We start from the raw sequence: 17,443 nt of genomic DNA, 5'->3' as shown, positions 1-17,443 counted from the left end.
AGATGGTTTTTTAGCTGCCAAGGGGATAAGGGGCTACGGGGAGAGGGCAGGGATATGGACCTAGGTATGGTTAGTATAGTAAGACCTGAGTGATCTCCTGGACAAGTGTCGATCGCCTGGATTGGGGTCGGAGAGGAATTTCCCGGATTTTTTCCCCGAATTGGACCTGGGTTTTTATCCGTTTTTTTGCCTCCCCCAGGAGATCACGAGGTTCTTGGGGAGGAGAGGGGTGATAGCGGTATAAAGGGGAGGGTAGTGTCTTGTGTTCTGTGTCTTGTGTCTACTGTTTGTGGGTAAGTGTGTCTGTTTAGTGTTCAGCCATGAGCGAATGGCGGTGCGGGCTCGACGGACCTGGTGGTCTACTCTCGCACCTACTTTCTATGTTTCTATGTTTCTATCCTTGGAGAACATGGATAGTTGACGTTTCTGATCAAGACCCTTCTCAACCTGAAACGTTACCCATCCATGTTCTCCCGAGATCTTGCCTGACCCACTAATTTACTACAGCACTTTATATCTTAACTAGGCTAATTGGTACCTGCAGTTCCTTGTTTCAATGAGTTACTCCAGCACTTTGAGTCTTTCCTTGGCAAACTGGTACCTGCAGTTCCTTGTTTCAATGAGTTACTCCAGCACTTTGTGTCTTTTTATTCCCACTGTATTTTGGCAATGACTAGGTGATTGGTTTTAGCAATGCTGATTTGGAGAATATTGTCCATTACTTTTGTACCTCGGTTGTGGTAGCTTTTTACGCCCACGTCAGAGGGAAGGAGGGCCTCAACATAACGACCCATTAGAAAGATGGGTTAGGCAAAGCAGCACTCCATCTGAAACGGACTGGCGTGTCGGGCTGGGAACCATGCCCAAGTCACTGAGAGCGGGAGATGAACTTCAGAGTGTCGTTTACTGAGCTGTGACCAACAAGTCAATTTGTGTTGAGAGTGCACTTTCTGTCTGAATCTAATCACTGCCAAATGTCTTGTGTGTATGGAAACTGTGACCAGCACTGTTTACATATTAAACCTCCCATATCTTTCGTTTCCCACTCCCCTGACTCTGAAGAAGGGTCTCGACCCGAAACATCACCCATTCCTTCTCCCCAAAGATGCTACTCCAGCAGTTTGTGTCTACCTTCGATTTAAACCAACATCTGCAGTTCTTTCCTACACTGTTTACACATAAGTGGATTTTCTATCGGGCATGTGGCTCGTGTGCAAGGCAGCGACTAGTAGCTGCTCAGATCATCAAGTCATATATTTTAAACATTTGAAAGCTGAAAAGTGTTGCAGTTTAAATAACTTAGCTCCTGCCTGGACATGTTTCCTCACAAGCACAGATTTCAGTCACTCTGTTGCCATTAATCTTGATCCTGTTTATTTAGTGTTGAGTTATATTAATGGTGGTGCATGTGTCCAGTCTTGTTCAAAGAATTCCGTGACACTGATTGGGGCCCCATTTAGGTAGAACTTTCCTCAAAGAGATGGAGCAGTGGCATTTGATCTCAGCAATAGAATTCGGTAACTGGATTAATCCTGAATGCATTAACTCACTCCATGCCAGTACTAGGGCGATGAGTAGGAAGGAACTGCAGATGCTGGTTTACATCAAAGATAGACACAAAATGCTGGAGTAACTCGGCTGGACAGGCAGCATCTCTGGAGAGAAGGAATGGGTGATATTTCGGGTCGAGACCCTTCTTCAGACCGAGAGCCAGGGGAGAGGGAAACTTGCGATATGGAAGGTTTAGTTCAGAGATAGAGCGGAAACAGGCCCTTCGGCCCATCATGTTTGCACTGACCAGTGATTTTACTGAGATCTTCGGTTTCCTCCCACACTCCAAAGACGTGGCTAGGTTAATTGGCTTGGTATAATTGTAAATTGTCCCGAGTGTGTGTAGGATAGTGTTAGTGTGCGAGGATCGCTGGTCGGCGCGGACTCGGTGGGCCGAAGGGCCTGTTTCCGCACTGTATCTCTAAAAACTAAAACTAGAAACATCTACAGTTCTTCGTGTCTGTAAAACAAGGTTGTGATAGACCGAGTGTGACCATATGATTTCCTGTCTCTTCCTTCTATGAGGATGTCTGCCATCATTGGTTGCTTTGGCAGACATACCAGCAGCCTTGTCTGGAGTGTCTGACTCACTGTCTCCCTGCACTGGTCCTACCAGAATTTGTAGATGGCTGGTAACTGTGGCCTTGCCAGCAAACCTTATATTCAAGGCTGGGTATTTTACTCTGCAGTATGAGTTTTTGTCTGCACTGGGCCTGTACTCGCTGGATTTTGAAGAATGAGGGGGGACCTCATTGAAACTTACCGAATAGTGAAAGGCTTGGATAGAGTGGATGTGGAGAAGATGCTTCCACTAGTGGGAGAGTCTAGGACCAGAGGTCATAGTCTTGGAGTTAAAAGACGTCTCTTTAGGAAGGTGATGAGGAGGAATTTCTTTCGTCAGAGGGTGGTGAATCTGTAGGATTATTTGCCACAGAAGGCTGTGGTGGCCAAGTCAATGGATATTTCTACAGCAGAGATAGATAGATTCTTGATTAGTGCGGGTGTCAGGGGTTATGGGGAGAAGGCAGGAGAATGTGGTTAAGAGGGAGAGATAGATCAGCCATGATTGAATGGCGGTGTAGACTGGTTGGGCCGAATAGCCGAATTCTGCTCCTATCCCTTGTGACTTTATGAGATGCTTTGAATCCCTTTCATTTAGGGGTGTATGTTTTTAGCTTGTGTGTCACAGCCGTATAGCATGGGAACAGGCCCTTCAGTCCAGCTAGTCCAAGCCGACCAAGATGCCCCATCTAAACTAGTCCAATTTGCCTGTGTTTGGTCCATTTCCCTCTAAATCTTTCCCATCTGTGTACTTGTCCAACTGTCTCTTAAATGCTGTTACGGTCCCTGGCTGCTCATTCTATATACCCACCATGTTGCTCCTCAGGTTCCTATTAAATCTTTCCCCTCTCATCTTAAACCGTTAGGCTGTCACAATGGTGCAGTGGTAGAGTTACTGCCTTACAGCGCCAGATACCCCGGTTCGATCCTGACTACAGGTGCTGTCTGTACGGCGTTTGTACGTGGATGCGTGGGCTCTCACCGGGAGCTTCGGTTTCCTCCCCTACTCCAAAGACGTACAGATTTGTAGGTAAAATGTGGTGATCGGACGGCTTCGCAGTTTGGATAAATCTCCTCTCCTCCCTTGACCTATAATTTTAAGAAGGAAATGTTTCATAACTTGGAAACACATTTTGCCTGGCAAACAGGCGTGTTGGGGTTTTGTAGTGTTGGTTAACTTCTCTGACACTCGCTGGGCCTAAAAGGATTCTTTATTTCTGTGTTACTGCCTTGTCTCTATAAATAGTAACTTGCATAACTGCCTAGTTGGCAGGCTAGTTTGGGGGCAGGGTGAATACACTCACATCTCAGAAAGGCTTCTGGCCAAAGCTGATTCCTAGCTGATTATCTTGCCTTTCATTGTTCCTCAGAGCTCAATCATCATCTTTTCACCCAGTGAAAAGATGTACTTGTGTAAGCTGTGGCTGCTCTCAGCCAAAAAGCTGCTTGTGAAGGACACAAAGTGCTGGAGTAACTCAGCAGGTCAAGCAGCATCCAGAGATGTCAGACTAGTCAGAAGAAGGGTCCCGACTCCAAACGTCACCTATTCACCTTCTCCAGAGATGCTGCCTGACCCACTGAGTTACCCCGGCACTTTGCAAGATTCCAACATCTACAGTACCTTGAGCCTACAATGAAATCACTTACATTTACAGCAGCAGCAACCAGTTGCATTTATATAAGCACTTTTCAGGTAGTAAAACTTTCCAAGCTTCTTTGGTGGAGCATTATCAAGCAAATATTTGTGAAGGAATAAGGCTAGATCATGGGTGGTGGGCAAATGGAGGGTCGAAGCTGGAGTAACTCAGCGGGACAGGCAGCATCTCTGGATAGAAGGAATGGGTGACGTTTCGGTTCAAGACTCTTCTCCAGACCGTGTATGTGTCCGCTGACAAGTTGCTGGTGACACATGGGTAGCAATCCCTTTCAACAGGTCTTGTCATCAACCTTTATTGCCGTAGAGAGCGTTGTACAGCGGGAACTATGAGGGAGGACCTCTGAATGACATCCAGCCTCAGATCAAAAATAGCCTTTCCCGCAAATATCTTTGCCTTTTTTTTGCCAATAACTTTGTTTGTGTTGTCTTCAGACTGAGAGTCGGGGGAGGGAAGCAAGAGATCTGGAAGCATACGGTGTGAAAAACGAGAGAAATGGGTGAAGAGGTAGATTGAAAGGAATGCTTTATTTTGGGGAAAGGGAAGTGGTGAGGCTACAATGTGGAGTGCTGTCAATTCTGGGGCAAGATGGTTTCAGTTTGTATATGTCCTCAGGATCTTGGGGAGTGCAGAGTCTCCCAGATTCGCCCACCGGAGGTTTTAGTCCTCAGGAGCACTGAGATCATGGAGGAATTTGGAAAATATAGGAATGTTTTTTGGCAGAGTCCAGGCGTCTTGCACTGTTCATTCCATTCCACGTATCTAAGGCCTTCTTGTTCAGCCCTATAACAGGAAGGTAACGTGGCTGTCAAATTGATACAGGTTTTACCATCTGCTGCCCTGGTGTTTGCGTAAGTATGTACTTTCCCCTAGATTGACTTGTTTGAAGTGTGCGACCACAAGCTGCTCGGATGCGGAGAATCCAAAGGGTTGGAAAAAGCTTGTGCATTGAAAGTGGGAGCTGGCATTCATGTGGTGGCTGCTGGAGGCCACAGTATCTACCGCATGTCCACACACAGCTACAGCCCAGCAGCTCTGGACAAGCCAAGCATTCGTGTGTCTAAACATCTCTCAAATAACAGGCTGATCAATTGCCAGTTAATGTCTTGTGTGATGTTTGTTGTGGAATAAATAGTCAACAGTATACTGTGAGAACTTCTGACCACTTCTACTACATGGGCAGATAGGGTGTCAGCCACAGAATGGCGCTTCTGGCCATGTATTTCCTTCTTCCTAGGCTCTTTCCTTAAAATAAACCCAAGGCCTTTCGTTACTTTTTTAAAATTTTAATTTTAGAAATATAAAAGTAAACGGGCCCTTCGACCCACTGAGTCCGCGCCGACCAGCGTTCGCCCGTACACTAGCGCTATCCTACGCACTCAGGACAATTTACAGAAGCCAATTAACCTACAAACCTGCACGTCTTTGGAGTGTGGGAGGAAACCAGAGCATCCGGAGAAAACCCACGTGGTCACAGGGAGAACGTACAGACTCCGTACAGACAGCACTCGTAGTCAGGATATCACAAAGACACACAGGTTTGCAGGTTAATTGGCTTTTGACAAGAAGAACAAAGAAGGGAGAGATTGAACTTTTCTTTCGTCTTCCATCACAGTGGAGAATGTGGAGGAGTCACTGTGGTGGATGTTCATGTTAAAATATATTTTGTGCGTTCTGTTGCTTTTTATTGGTATGACTGTATGGCAAATGAAATTCCTCATGTTGTAAAACATACTTGGCTAATAAAGTATGATTATGATTATGATAAATTGTAAATTGTCCTTAGTGTATAGGATAGAGCGAATGTACGGGTGATCGCTGGTCAGCACGGACTTTGTGGGCCGAAGGGCCTGTTTCCACACTATCTCCAAAACAAGAGCCATCCTTTCAGAGTGTCCGAGCATCACCCTATGGAACCTGTGACCAGGTGAGGCCAACACAATTGAACCGGCTCTTTCTGCAGCTCCGCTGGGCTGGTGCGAGTGTGTTTATTTGCACGCACAGCGCAGAGAGTTGGTTTACGCAAGAACGTGCATTAAAGGTGCCTTTGTGTGCGGGCCTGATGCGGTCCAGAGACACTGGCACCACTGTACCACACATTCACTGCTCTCTCTGGACGAGCCCCGGCCTCTTGACATGTGCAAGCCGGCTGATTGATTGCTTTCCCTCTGAATCGGATACCGTGTTCAGAAGCACAAGTGATTCTGCTCTGAGAGCTTTTAAGGCTTTTAAACTATTTCACTGATTAATGCCCCAAACACAGACGAGCCTCAAAGGGTCTCAAGTCATCTCCACAACCAGGTTTCCTGCAACTTTCTTTACACCGACTGTTGAATGCTTCCAGTGTGAATTTCCTCGAAATTCTGAACACTTGGAATAAAAAAGAAATGTAGATTTGAGTAAGTAAATAGCTGCTTACATGGGTAACCAGGCTGGAGATGTCAAATACTAGAGAGCATAGCTTTAAGGTCAGAGGGGGAAAGTTGAGAGGAGAACTGCGGGGCACGGTTTTTCATGCAGAGAGTGGTGCTGCCGGGGGTAGTGGCGGAAACAGGTAGAATAATGGAGTTTTTGAGGCTTTTATGGTCTTTTAGAGGCTTTTAGATAGTTACATGATTATACGGGGAATGGAAATATATAAATCATATGCAGACAGAAGGAATTAATTTAATTTGGCATGATGTTCGACACAGACATCGTGGGCATTGGAGTTATAGAGTCATACAGCATGGAATCATGCCCTTCGGCCTGACGTGGCCATGCTGCCCATTGCCCCATCCACACTCGTACCACCTGCCCGCGTTTGGCCCATCTCCCCAAACCATTCCTATCCACGTGCCTGTCTAAATGTATTTTAGATGCTGTTGTAGTACCCGCCTCAACTACCTCTCTTGGCAGCTTGTCCCATACACTCACCACCTAGACATTGTGTTCTACATTTGAACGTGGCTCACTGGAGCTGCAAGCCTTTCCCACCGCTGTACCGACCCAATGAATGCCCTCAACCATGAGGGAGCTTCTCCTTGTCACCAAAGGCAGTCAATGTCACGCCAGGGTGGCACAGTGGCGCAGCGGTAGAGTTGTTGCCTCCAGTGTTAGAGACCTAGGTTCGATCCTGACTACAGGTGCTGTGTGTATGGGGTTTGTACCTTCTCCCCGTGACCACGTGGGTTTTCTCCGGGTGCTCCGGTTTCCACACTCCAAAGCCATCCACTGTGTACAGATCCATGATAAAGGGAATAACGTTTAGTGCAAGATAAAGTCAGATTAAAGTTATTCTTAGGGTCCAGTGAGCTTTATAGTAGCCCAAGACCACTCTCTAGTTGTTGATAGGATGGTTCAGTTGCCTGATATCAGCTGGGAAGAACTGAATCTGGAAGTGTGTGTTTTTCACACTTCTGTACCTCATGCCTGATGGGAGAGGGGATGTGGGCCAATGGCAGGCAGGTGGGACTAGTGTAGATGCGGCATGTTGGTTGGCGTGGGCAAGTTGGGCCGAAGGGCCTGTTTCCACGCTGTATGACCCTGCGATTCTCATGCCCCTTCACCCCACAGTGTGCTGCCTGTTCTCACCACCTCCCCATTTGCTGCTTGTCCTGCCCCGGAGGTGTGTAGCCTGCCGTCCAATGTGTGGGGGAGAGTGTTGTTGAATGTACAGGCAGATCGTCCATGCTGGGACATGTCTGTTGAATGCTGAGCACCCGTTGAATAGCTTCAATATCTTTATCCAATCTGTTAATTATAAGTTTCACTGAGAATTGCCTACAATTGGCCCCGTAAATGGCAGCAGGTTCAGAGCTTTGCCGTAAGCATATCTAATTGCATCAGCTCCTGACCTGCAGGCACATTCCACCCAGTAAACCCTACACTCCCCATGAAATCCAGCTTTCACCGGCATTTGTGCACATCACACCGTTATATTGAAAGGCGATTTCACCAGCTCTAAACTAAATCTCTAAACAACTGAAAGCTGCAATAAAAAAAGGTAAGATAGACCCAAAAAAGCTGGAGAAACTCAGCGGGTGAGGCAACATCTCTGGAGAGAAGGGATTTGCGATGTTTCGGGTCGAGACCCTTCTTCAGAAAAGTCTGAAGAAGGGTCTCAACCCAAAACGTCGCCAATGAGATGCTGCCTGTCCCGCTGAGTTACTCCAGCTTTTTGTGTCTATCTTTAGTGTAAAGCAGCCTCTGCAGTTCCACCCTACGCAATAAAAAGGGTAATATTTAATCCGGGCAGCATTCAGGTAAATCTCTTCGCTTAAAACACTTTTAAAAATAATTTTTAAATTGCATAAAATGTACGTTGCTTTTTTTAAATTATTTTTGTTTGTAGTCATTTTATTAAAGTTTTTAAAATGAAGATATTTACCAGAATGCTGCCTGGATTAGAGATGACCTATATGAAGAGGTTGGAAAGACTTGGATTGTTTTTGCTGGAGTGTTGGAGGCTAAAGGGAGACCTGACAGAAGTATATACAATTATGAGAGGCATAGATAGGGTAGACAGTCAGAACCTTTTACCCCAGGATGGAAATATCGAAGACTAGAGGGCACAGCTTGAAGGTGTGAGTGGCAAAGTTTAAAGGAGATTTGCGGGGAAAGTTTTTGTTTTACAAAGATTGGCGGGTATCTGGAATTGTGTTGCCAGGAGTGGTGCTGGGGGCAAATGCAATGGTGACATTTTACAGGCTTTGAGATAGACACCTGGAGATGCAGGGAATGGAGGGGGATGTATCACGCGCAGGCAGAGAGATTTGTTTACCCAGGCATCATGTTGTGCATGGTGATTGCAAGCCAAATGGCCTGTTACTGTACCGTTCTATGTTTCAGCTGATTTTGTTAAAAAGAAGTGTTTAATCGAAGATACACACAAAATGCTGGAGTAACTGAGTGGGACAGGCAGCATCTCTAGAGAGAAGGAATGGGTGACATTTTGGGATGAGACCCTCCTTCAGTGATAAATTAGTAATTAATATATTTGCTTATTCCAATTTCTAATGATGTGTGAATGTTCTGTACAATCTTCAGAACATTGATCGATATGTTAGCAATCTAATCAAAGTTTGGATGGCATGGTGCATCTAATGCTTTTGCAAAAACTGGTAATGACAGAATTAAATGGAGTTATTCCATGAAATTGACGAGAAAATAAAGATGACTGGAATGTAAATTGCTGAGAATGGAACAGCTGCAGGGTGAAGCTTAACAAAGGAGCTCCAAGTGAAGTGAAAATCCAGCCTGACCTCAGTCAGCGGATGATGAAGGGGGTTTGCAGCGAATTTTCAGCTTTTCATAATCCGTCCCCTGAGGTTGCATTCCTCTCTCCTTCTGCCTGCCTGTCTCTCTCCTTAGGAAATACTGACTGTGCAATAACTAGCCATTCAAAGTTCTTTAGTTTTAGAGATGCAGCGTGGAAATGGGCCCTTTACGGATGTTCTTTTGGGAAGGAGTTGAGGAGAAATTTATTTTGTCAGAGGGTGGTGAATCTGGAATTCATTGCCACAGAAGGCTGTGGAGGCCAAGTCAGTGGATATTTTTCAGAACGATGTAGATAGATTCTTGATTAGTACGTGTGTCAGGGGTTATGAGGATAAGGCACAAGAATGGGGTTAGGAGGGAGAGATAGATCAGCCATGTTTGAATGGCAGAGTGGACTTGATGGGCCAAATGGCCTAATTCTGCTCCTATTCCTTTTGACCTTTAGCCCACAGAGTCCATGCCAACTAGCGATCACCCCGTACACTAGCCCCAACACACTAAGGACAATTTACAGAAACCAATTAATCTACAAATCTGCATGTCTTTGGAGTGTGGAGAGAAACTGGAGCACCCGGAGAAAACCCACGCAGGTCACGGGGAGAGCGTGCAAACTAGCCATTAAACCAAATATAGTGCATGACCTCTGACTGCTCTCCTCCCCTTTCAGAGTGCTCATCGGGAGAAGAATTAGGCCATTTGGCCCATCGTCTGCTCTGCCATTCGATCATGACTGATCTATTTTTCCCACTCATTCTCCTGCCTTCTCCAGATAACCTTTGGCACCCTTACTGTTCAAGAAACTATCACTTTCCACTTTTAAATTACTCAATGACTTGGCCTCCACTGCAGTTTGTTGGAATAAATTCCACAGATTCACACCCTCCGGCTAAAGAAATTCCTCCTTATCTCTTTTCTAAAGCTACGTCCTTTTCTTCTGAGTGTGCCCTCTGGCTCGAGACTCTCCCACTAGTTACAGCGGTCACTTCATTGCAGAGCATTGTCTACATGCAGCACCTCAGTCGTACAGTTCATTCAGAAACCTAACTCTTGGCAACAAGGTGTGGAGGAAGGAACTGCAGATGCTGGTTTACGCTGAAGATACACACAAAATGCTGGAGTAACTCAGCGGGATAAGCAGCATCTCTGGAGAGAAGGAATGGGTGAAACCCTTCTTCAGACCCAAAATGTCACCAATCCATTTCTCCAGAGATGCTGCCTGTCCCACTGAGTTGCTCCAGTATTTTTTGTCTATCTAAGCAACAAAGCCTGTTCCTGTCCCACAGCCTCGTGTCTGGATGACTTTGTGCTCATTCAAGTCAAGTGTTTTAGTGTTATATGTCCCGGATGGGACAATGAAATTCTTACTTACTGCAGCACAACAGAATATGTGAATATGTAAACATAGTACATACTGGGGAAGAGAAAAAAAAGTTCAATAAATAACAAATATAGTGCAGATAACAAATAATAATACTCTTTTGCAGCTCAGAGCTTATTCGATGTTGTGTTTAATAGCCTGATGACTGTAGCCTGATTCCTGGACATGATTGGATTCAATATGCCGACAAAAATGCTGGAGAAACTCAGCGGGTGCAGCAGCATCTATGGAGCGAAGGAAATAGGCAAAGTTTCGGCCCAAAACGTTGCCTATTTCCTTCACTCCAAACCCGCTGAGTTTCTCCAGCATTTTTGTCTACCTTTGATTTTCCAGCATCTGCAGTTCCTTCTTGAACATTGGATTCAATATCTTGTGTGAAGGTGCACAAACTCATATGTTTGTTGAGCAGAATCTTTTAACTGAACCATTGCCTCATAGCACCAGAGACCTGCATTAGATCCTGACCTCAGGTGCTGTCTTTCTGGAGTTTGCATGTCATTATGTTGTTTTGGTAGAAGCCTCCTGTGTGTGTCTTTAGATAGACACAGAGAGCTGGAGTAACTCAGAGGATTAAGCAGCATCTCTGGAGGACATGGATAGGTGACGTTTTGGGCTGCGACCCCTGTTCAGAATGAAACTGGTGAGAGTTAGTGGTGAGAATTAACGGCGGTCACAGTGGCGCAGCGGTAGAGTTGCTGCCTTACAGCGCTTGCAGCGCCGGAGACCCGGGTTCCATTTAGACCACGGGTGCTGTCTGTACGGTGTTGGTACGTTCCCCCTGTGACCGTGTGGGTTTTTTCCGAGATCTTCGGTTTTCTCCCGCACTCCAAAGACGTACAGGTTTGTAGATTAATTGGCTTAGTGTATGTGTAAATTGTCCCTAGTGTGTGCAGGATAGCGTTAGTGTGCGGGGATCGCTGGTTGGTGCAGACTCAGTGGGCCGAAGGGCCTGTTTCTGTGCTGTATCTCTAAACTAAACTAAACAGGTGCGAAAAGGCCAGGACAAGTCGGGGCCGGCAGCAGGATAACCTCGGGCAGGGTGGTGCCCAGGTAGACCAATAGTAGACATAGGAAGGTGTGATCTGAAGAGGGTTTCATGGTGGAAGTGGTGAAATGACTGGGATGGAGGAAGGGGGCAGGGGTGTGGAGTGCTCCACTGTGTAATCTCCGTTTGGTTTTCACATTACGCTTTGTTCCCTGCAGGGTGGCCACGGACCACAATGTGGACAACACCACCGCAGTATTGCGGGAATGGCTGATGAATGTACAGGGGTTCTACCATTCCGTCGAATGGAGACCCATGGATCAGCCCAAGTAAGTTCAGCTGCTGCCTAGGCACAAGGACATCAGTAACCCTTCAATTCTGGCCAGATATTTCCAATGGGCAACACTCTACGTTTAGTTTAGAGATGCAGTGTGGAAACAGGCCGTGTGGCCCACTGATTCCCTGCCGACCAGCGATCACTCCGTACATTAGTTCTATCCTACACACTAGGGGCAAGTTACACAAGATGATTAACCTACAAACCTGCACGTCATTGCAATGTGGGAGGAAACCAGAGCACCCAGAGAAAACCCACGCAGTCACAGGGAGAACATACACACTCCATACAGACGGCACTGTGGTCAGGATTGAACCTGGGTTTCTGGTGCTGTAAGGCAGCATCTCTACCACTGAGCCCCCGTGCCACCCCTTGCCCCCGTCATTATCAGTCCAACAGACGTGCCCTGATGCAGGGTCACACCCAAAACATCAAGAATTCCTCTCTTCCCCCACGGATGCTGCTCGACCTACTGGGCTCCTCCTACAGTTTGCTTTTTGCTCCTGATTTCCGCATCAGCAGTCTCTTGTGCCTCCTAATCACATCACACCTTGTCTCAGTGACTTTTATTAATATGACCATGGAGTTGCTGACCAATTTGAGAGAGTCATAAAGAAATATAGCCGGGAAACAGGCCCTTCAGCCCATCGTCAGCGCTGACCATCAACAACCTATTTACACTGATCCCACCCTCTTCTTTATCCAATAGAGAACATTGAACGGTATAACACAGGAAAAGGCTTTTCAACCCGCAATGTCTCTGCCATATATGATGTCAAGTTAAACTAATCTCCAAAGATAGACACATGGAGTAACTCAGTGGGCCAGGCAGCATCTCTGGTGAACATGGATGTGTGACGTTTCAGATCTGAACCCTTCGTCAGTTCTGACCCGAAATGTCACCCATCCTTTTTCCACTCAGATGCTGCCTGACCCACTGAGTTAGTCCAGCTCTTTGTGTCTCCATATCCCTCCTTGTCGTGCATATTCACGTGCCTGTTATACGCCACTGTCATATCTGCCTCCATCACTACCCTTGGCAGCATGTTCCAGGCACCCACCACTCTCTGTGTTAAAATAAAAATCTTGCCCCATGCTTCTCCTTGAAACTGCCTTAAAGCTGTGCCGTCTGGTCTTTGGACTTTTCACCCTGGGAAATTATTTTTTATTTATTTTAACCGCCGAAATAGCTCAGTTGGGAGAGCATTAGACGGAAGATCTAAAGGTCCCTGGTTCAATCCCGGGTTTCGGCATTAATACTTATTAGGGCAGCACGGTGGTACAGCGCTAGAGTCGCTGCCTCACAGCGCCAGAGACCCGGGTTCCATTCTGACTACGGCCACTGTCTGTACGGAGTTTGTACGCTCTCCACGTGACCGCGTGGGTTTTCTCTGGGTGCTCCAATTTCCTCTCACATCCCAAAGACTTGCATGTTTGATGAGAAAAACATTTTTCACACAGAGAGTGGTGAATCTGTGGAATTCTATGCCACAGAAGGTAGTTGAGGCCACAGTTCATTGGCTATATTTAAGAGGGAGTTAGATGTGGCCCTTGTGGCTAAAGGGATCAGGGGGTATGGAGAGAAGGCAGGTACAGGATACTGAGTTGGATGATCAGCCATGATCATATTGAATGGCGGTGCAGGCTCGAAGGGCCGAATGGCCTACTCCTGCACCTAATTTCTATGTTTCTATGTTTGTAGGTTAATTAACTTCTGTAAATTGTCGCTAGTGTGTAGGATAGTTTAGTTTATTGTGATCACGTGTACCGAGGTACAGTGAAAAGCTTTTTGTTGCTTGCTACCCAGTCAGCAAAAAGACTATTCATGATTACAATCAAGCCATCCACAGTGTACAGGATAAAGGATACAGATACAGGATAATGGGAAAGAGCTAGTATACAGGGTGATCGTTGGTCGGCGTGGTGGGCCGAAGGGCCTGTTTCAACCTGCATCTCTAAACTAAACCTAAACTAAGACCAGAGGGCATAAGTTAAAGATGAGGTGTAAGAGGTTTAGAGTGGGTCCAGATTGCAACCACTCTCTGAGTGAAAAAATGTTTCTGCAGAACCCCTCTAAAGCTCTTATTCCTCACCTTAAACAAAGGCCGTCTGTTCTCAGATACCTCTCCCATGGGGGAAAATTTCTCACTATCCACCCAATCCATGCTGCTCATCGTGTTGCACCTCTTAATTAATAGCTACATAGAAAATAGGTGCAGGAGTAGGCCATTCGGCCCTTCGAGCTAGCACCACCATTCAATGTGATCATGGCTGATCATCCAAAATCAGTGCCCCGTTCCTGCCTTCTCCCCATACCCCTTGATTCCGTTAGCCCTAAGAGCTAAATCTAACTATCTCTTTTAAACATCCAGTGAATTGGCCACCATTGCCTTCTGTGGCAGAGAATTCCACAGATTCACAACTCTCTGGGTGAGAATTATCATTCTCAACCATCGGTGTTCCAGATAAATTAAACCCTCCCTATCCAGTCTCTGCTCATAACTGAAACACTCCATCCCAATCCTGGAAAATCTCCTGCACATCCTCTCCTGTCATCTCCTCCCTATAGTGTGGTGACCAGATGTGTGCACAACATTCCAGCTGTGGTCTCACCAGCATCTGCCAGATTCATGAAGGTCACAAAATCTGGCCAAGTAATAGCAATGAGAATAGCAGTTTTCGTTTTAGAGATACAGCGGGGAAACAGGCCCTTCGGCCCACCGAGTCCGTGCGGACCAACGATCAACCGTACACTAGTTTTATCCTACACACTCGGGACAATTTACAGAAGCCAATTAAGCTACAAACTTTCATGTCTTTGGAATGTGGGAGAAAACCGGAGCCCCTGGAGAAAACCCCATGTGGTCTGAGAGAGAATGTACAAACTCAATACAGACAGCACCCATAGTCGGGATCAAACCTAATACTCTGGCGCTGTAATGCAGCATCTCTACCGCTGCACCACCATGCCGCTCCAAAGTCTTAGCTGATGCCAATGCTAAAAGATACAGTAACTAGCTCTGAATTTGGGGAACCAATGGGTAGAGTAGAAGTGGATTGGTTAATGCTTCCAATGAATTAACTGCAGGGATGGGGGGGGGGGACTGAAATGGAGGTAGATGTGTGGGTATGATTGTGGAAGATTTGGTCATCTGTTCAGTGTTGTGAAACACAGTTGGTATGCTGGCTCCTAATGTCCTGTGTATTCTTTGCAATGTTGGGTTCCAGATCTTACCCCGATGAGACTGGGCCAAAGCACTGGCCAGACTCCAGATACGACTACGTGATGAAGCTACGACAAGCAGCGCTGAAGTCGGCCAGGGAGCGGTGGGCCGATTACATTTTGGTAAGGACAAGTCGCGGTGGAAAGCAAATAGTGTAGGAGCAAATCCCTGGAAGCTGTTTTGGTGTTAATTGGTGGTGCTGTTTAACGGATAATTGGTTGTACATTGGTAGAGTGCTGGACCGTGGTTGCTAAGAGCTCTGTGAGAGTTTGTGTCGGAAAGAACTGCAGATGCTGGGCTAAATCAAAGATAGACACAAAATGCTGGAGTAATGCCAGCGGGACAGGCAGCCTCTCGGGAGAGAAGAAATGTGTGACATTTCGGGTCGAGACCCTTCTTCTCAGTCACCCATTCCTTCTCTCCCGAGAGAGAGGCTGCCTCTCCCGCTGAGTTACTCCAGCTTTTTGTGTCTCGCTCTGTGAAATTTGTTTTGTTTACAAGCCATAGAATTGCAGGCAGCACTGAATGAGATAGTGGTAGGGTTGAGTCTGACAGCAGACTGCAAGATCTAAGCCAATCGTCACATTGCAGTACAGTGCCGCACAGCTAGAAGTGCCAAAACTCAGATTAGACTTCAAATCAAATCTCCCATTATCCAGCCTCACTCATTCCCATCACCTTCTACCCTTATTATAATTGTGGGGATGGAATGTGGACTATCTGGGGGAGCCTATATCCCCTGTTGGTTGGTTAGCTGTTGTCCAGAAACACTGAGATTGGAAATATCTTTGGAGCTGCTGCAGGACTTGAATATGAATGAAGATTCTCCTGCCGCACTGGGAAACCTTGCTTTCCCTCTCTCTCTGTCCCTCCCCCACCCTAGTTCTCACTGCCCTCCTGATTAATTGTACTGTTTGTATACCTCGTTGTCACCTTCCCCATAGCCAACAATGAACCATTCCACATTTCCTTGAACATCGTCTGCTTTGATCTGTCCGCTTCACACCTTACATGCTCTTTGTACACTTCCATATCTCTAATTTTTCCACTAGCCTAACTCCCAGTCTGAAGAAGGATCTCCACCCGAAATGTCACCCATTACTTCTCTCCAGAGATGCTGCCTGCTGTCCCGCTGAGTTAATCCAGCAATTTGTATCTATCTGGAAACTTAGATGAGCATCGAGCTGGTCTGGAACTGAAAGCAGCTCACTGCCTAGTATTGCTTCAGCTGTGTGAGGATTGGATACAGTGGGCATCATTCATTTCCTCCGGTGAGATAGTCCTGAACAATGGGACGTAACCTTGGTTAGAACCAAATTCCTCACTATCCAGCACGAAGGATCCTGGATGTCTGGATCTTCCCCGCAGAATGCTTTGAATCCGGTGGAATGGGAGCTAGTGAATGGAAATTGGGAGTGATAGATAGTTGTAGGAAGGAACTGCAGATGCTGGTTGTACAAGGATAGACATGACATACTGCAGGAACCCAGCCGGACAGGCAGCATCTCTGGAGAGAAGGAAAGAAGGAATGGGTGCCAGAGACACTGCCTGTCCCACTGAGTTACTCCAGCATTTTGCGTCTATTGATAGTTATTGGGTGAGGGGGTTGGAACCAAAATGGATCCCTCTAGATGGCAGAACAAGCTCAGGTGTTGAATTGTCCGTGACTCTTCCGGTGGTTGTAACAACCCCTCATCATTGTACTTTGGGAGTGTTCCCCAGCTGACCCTCTGTGGTTTACAGGCAGTGCCTCAACCTCTGCCCAGCTCTGGGGAGCGTTCTGGCCATTGACAGATGCGTATACACAGTGCAACTCACAGCTGGTCACCTGCCCTCTGCCACTACCCTTTCTGATGCTCTTGTTTCCTTTAAGTTTGTAGATGCAGATAACTACCTGACCAATCCAAACACCCTGACTCTACTCATAGCCGAGAATAAGACAGTTGTTTCTCCGATGTTGGACTCTCGCTCCGCTTATTCCAATTTCTGGTGTGGAATGACCGCTGAGGTAAGGCTGGGCTGGTGTGTAAACGAAACTGCTTTGTTTTTTACTTCTGTTTTTTGAACCGATTAGTTTTGAGATACAGCGCGGAAACAGGTCCTTCGGCCCACCGAGTCCGCGCCGACCAGCGATCCCCGCACACTGACACCAGCCTACACACACTAGAGACAGTTTACACTTATACCAAGTATACAAACCCAAGCCATTTAACCTACAAACCTGCACGGCTTTGGAGTGTGGGAGGAAACCAGAGCACCCGGAGAAAACCCACGCAGGTCACAGGGAGAACGTGCAAACTCCGTACAGACAGCACCCGTAGTCGTGATCAAACCCGGGTCTTTGGCGTTGCAAGCGCTGTAAGGCTCTTTAAGAGCTCTCCAATTAGTACCCTTCTCTTGTTCCCTCCTCCACAGTCACGTTTGGCATCTAATACATTTCTGTGCTGAGAACTGCGGATAAGCTAAGTTGCTGATGCAGCTATAGAGTCACAG

At 46.6% G+C, this 17,443-nt stretch overlaps 1 protein-coding gene and 1 non-coding gene across 2 annotated transcripts in view; both read left to right on the top strand.

Moving 5' to 3' along the window:
- colgalt1 (collagen beta(1-O)galactosyltransferase 1) overlaps positions 1–17,443 on the top strand; it is a 34,178-nt gene that overhangs the window by 9,183 nt on the left and 7,552 nt on the right. The window contains exons 2-4 of the mRNA XM_033012216.1: positions 11,608–11,718; positions 14,955–15,072; positions 16,824–16,958. Coding sequence (XP_032868107.1) covers positions 11,608–11,718; positions 14,955–15,072; positions 16,824–16,958 — 364 coding nt within the window. The remainder of the gene's footprint in view (positions 1–11,607; positions 11,719–14,954; positions 15,073–16,823; positions 16,959–17,443) is intronic.
- Positions 12,907–12,979, top strand: trnaf-gaa. The gene has a single exon. It is a non-coding gene; the product is annotated as a tRNA-Phe (tRNA).

Source organism: Amblyraja radiata, chromosome 35 (genome assembly GCF_010909765.2).
Source record: "Amblyraja radiata isolate CabotCenter1 chromosome 35, sAmbRad1.1.pri, whole genome shotgun sequence".
NCBI classification, from domain to species: Eukaryota; Metazoa; Chordata; class Chondrichthyes; order Rajiformes; family Rajidae; genus Amblyraja; species Amblyraja radiata.
This window is presented reverse-complemented; position numbering and strand designations above follow the sequence as displayed.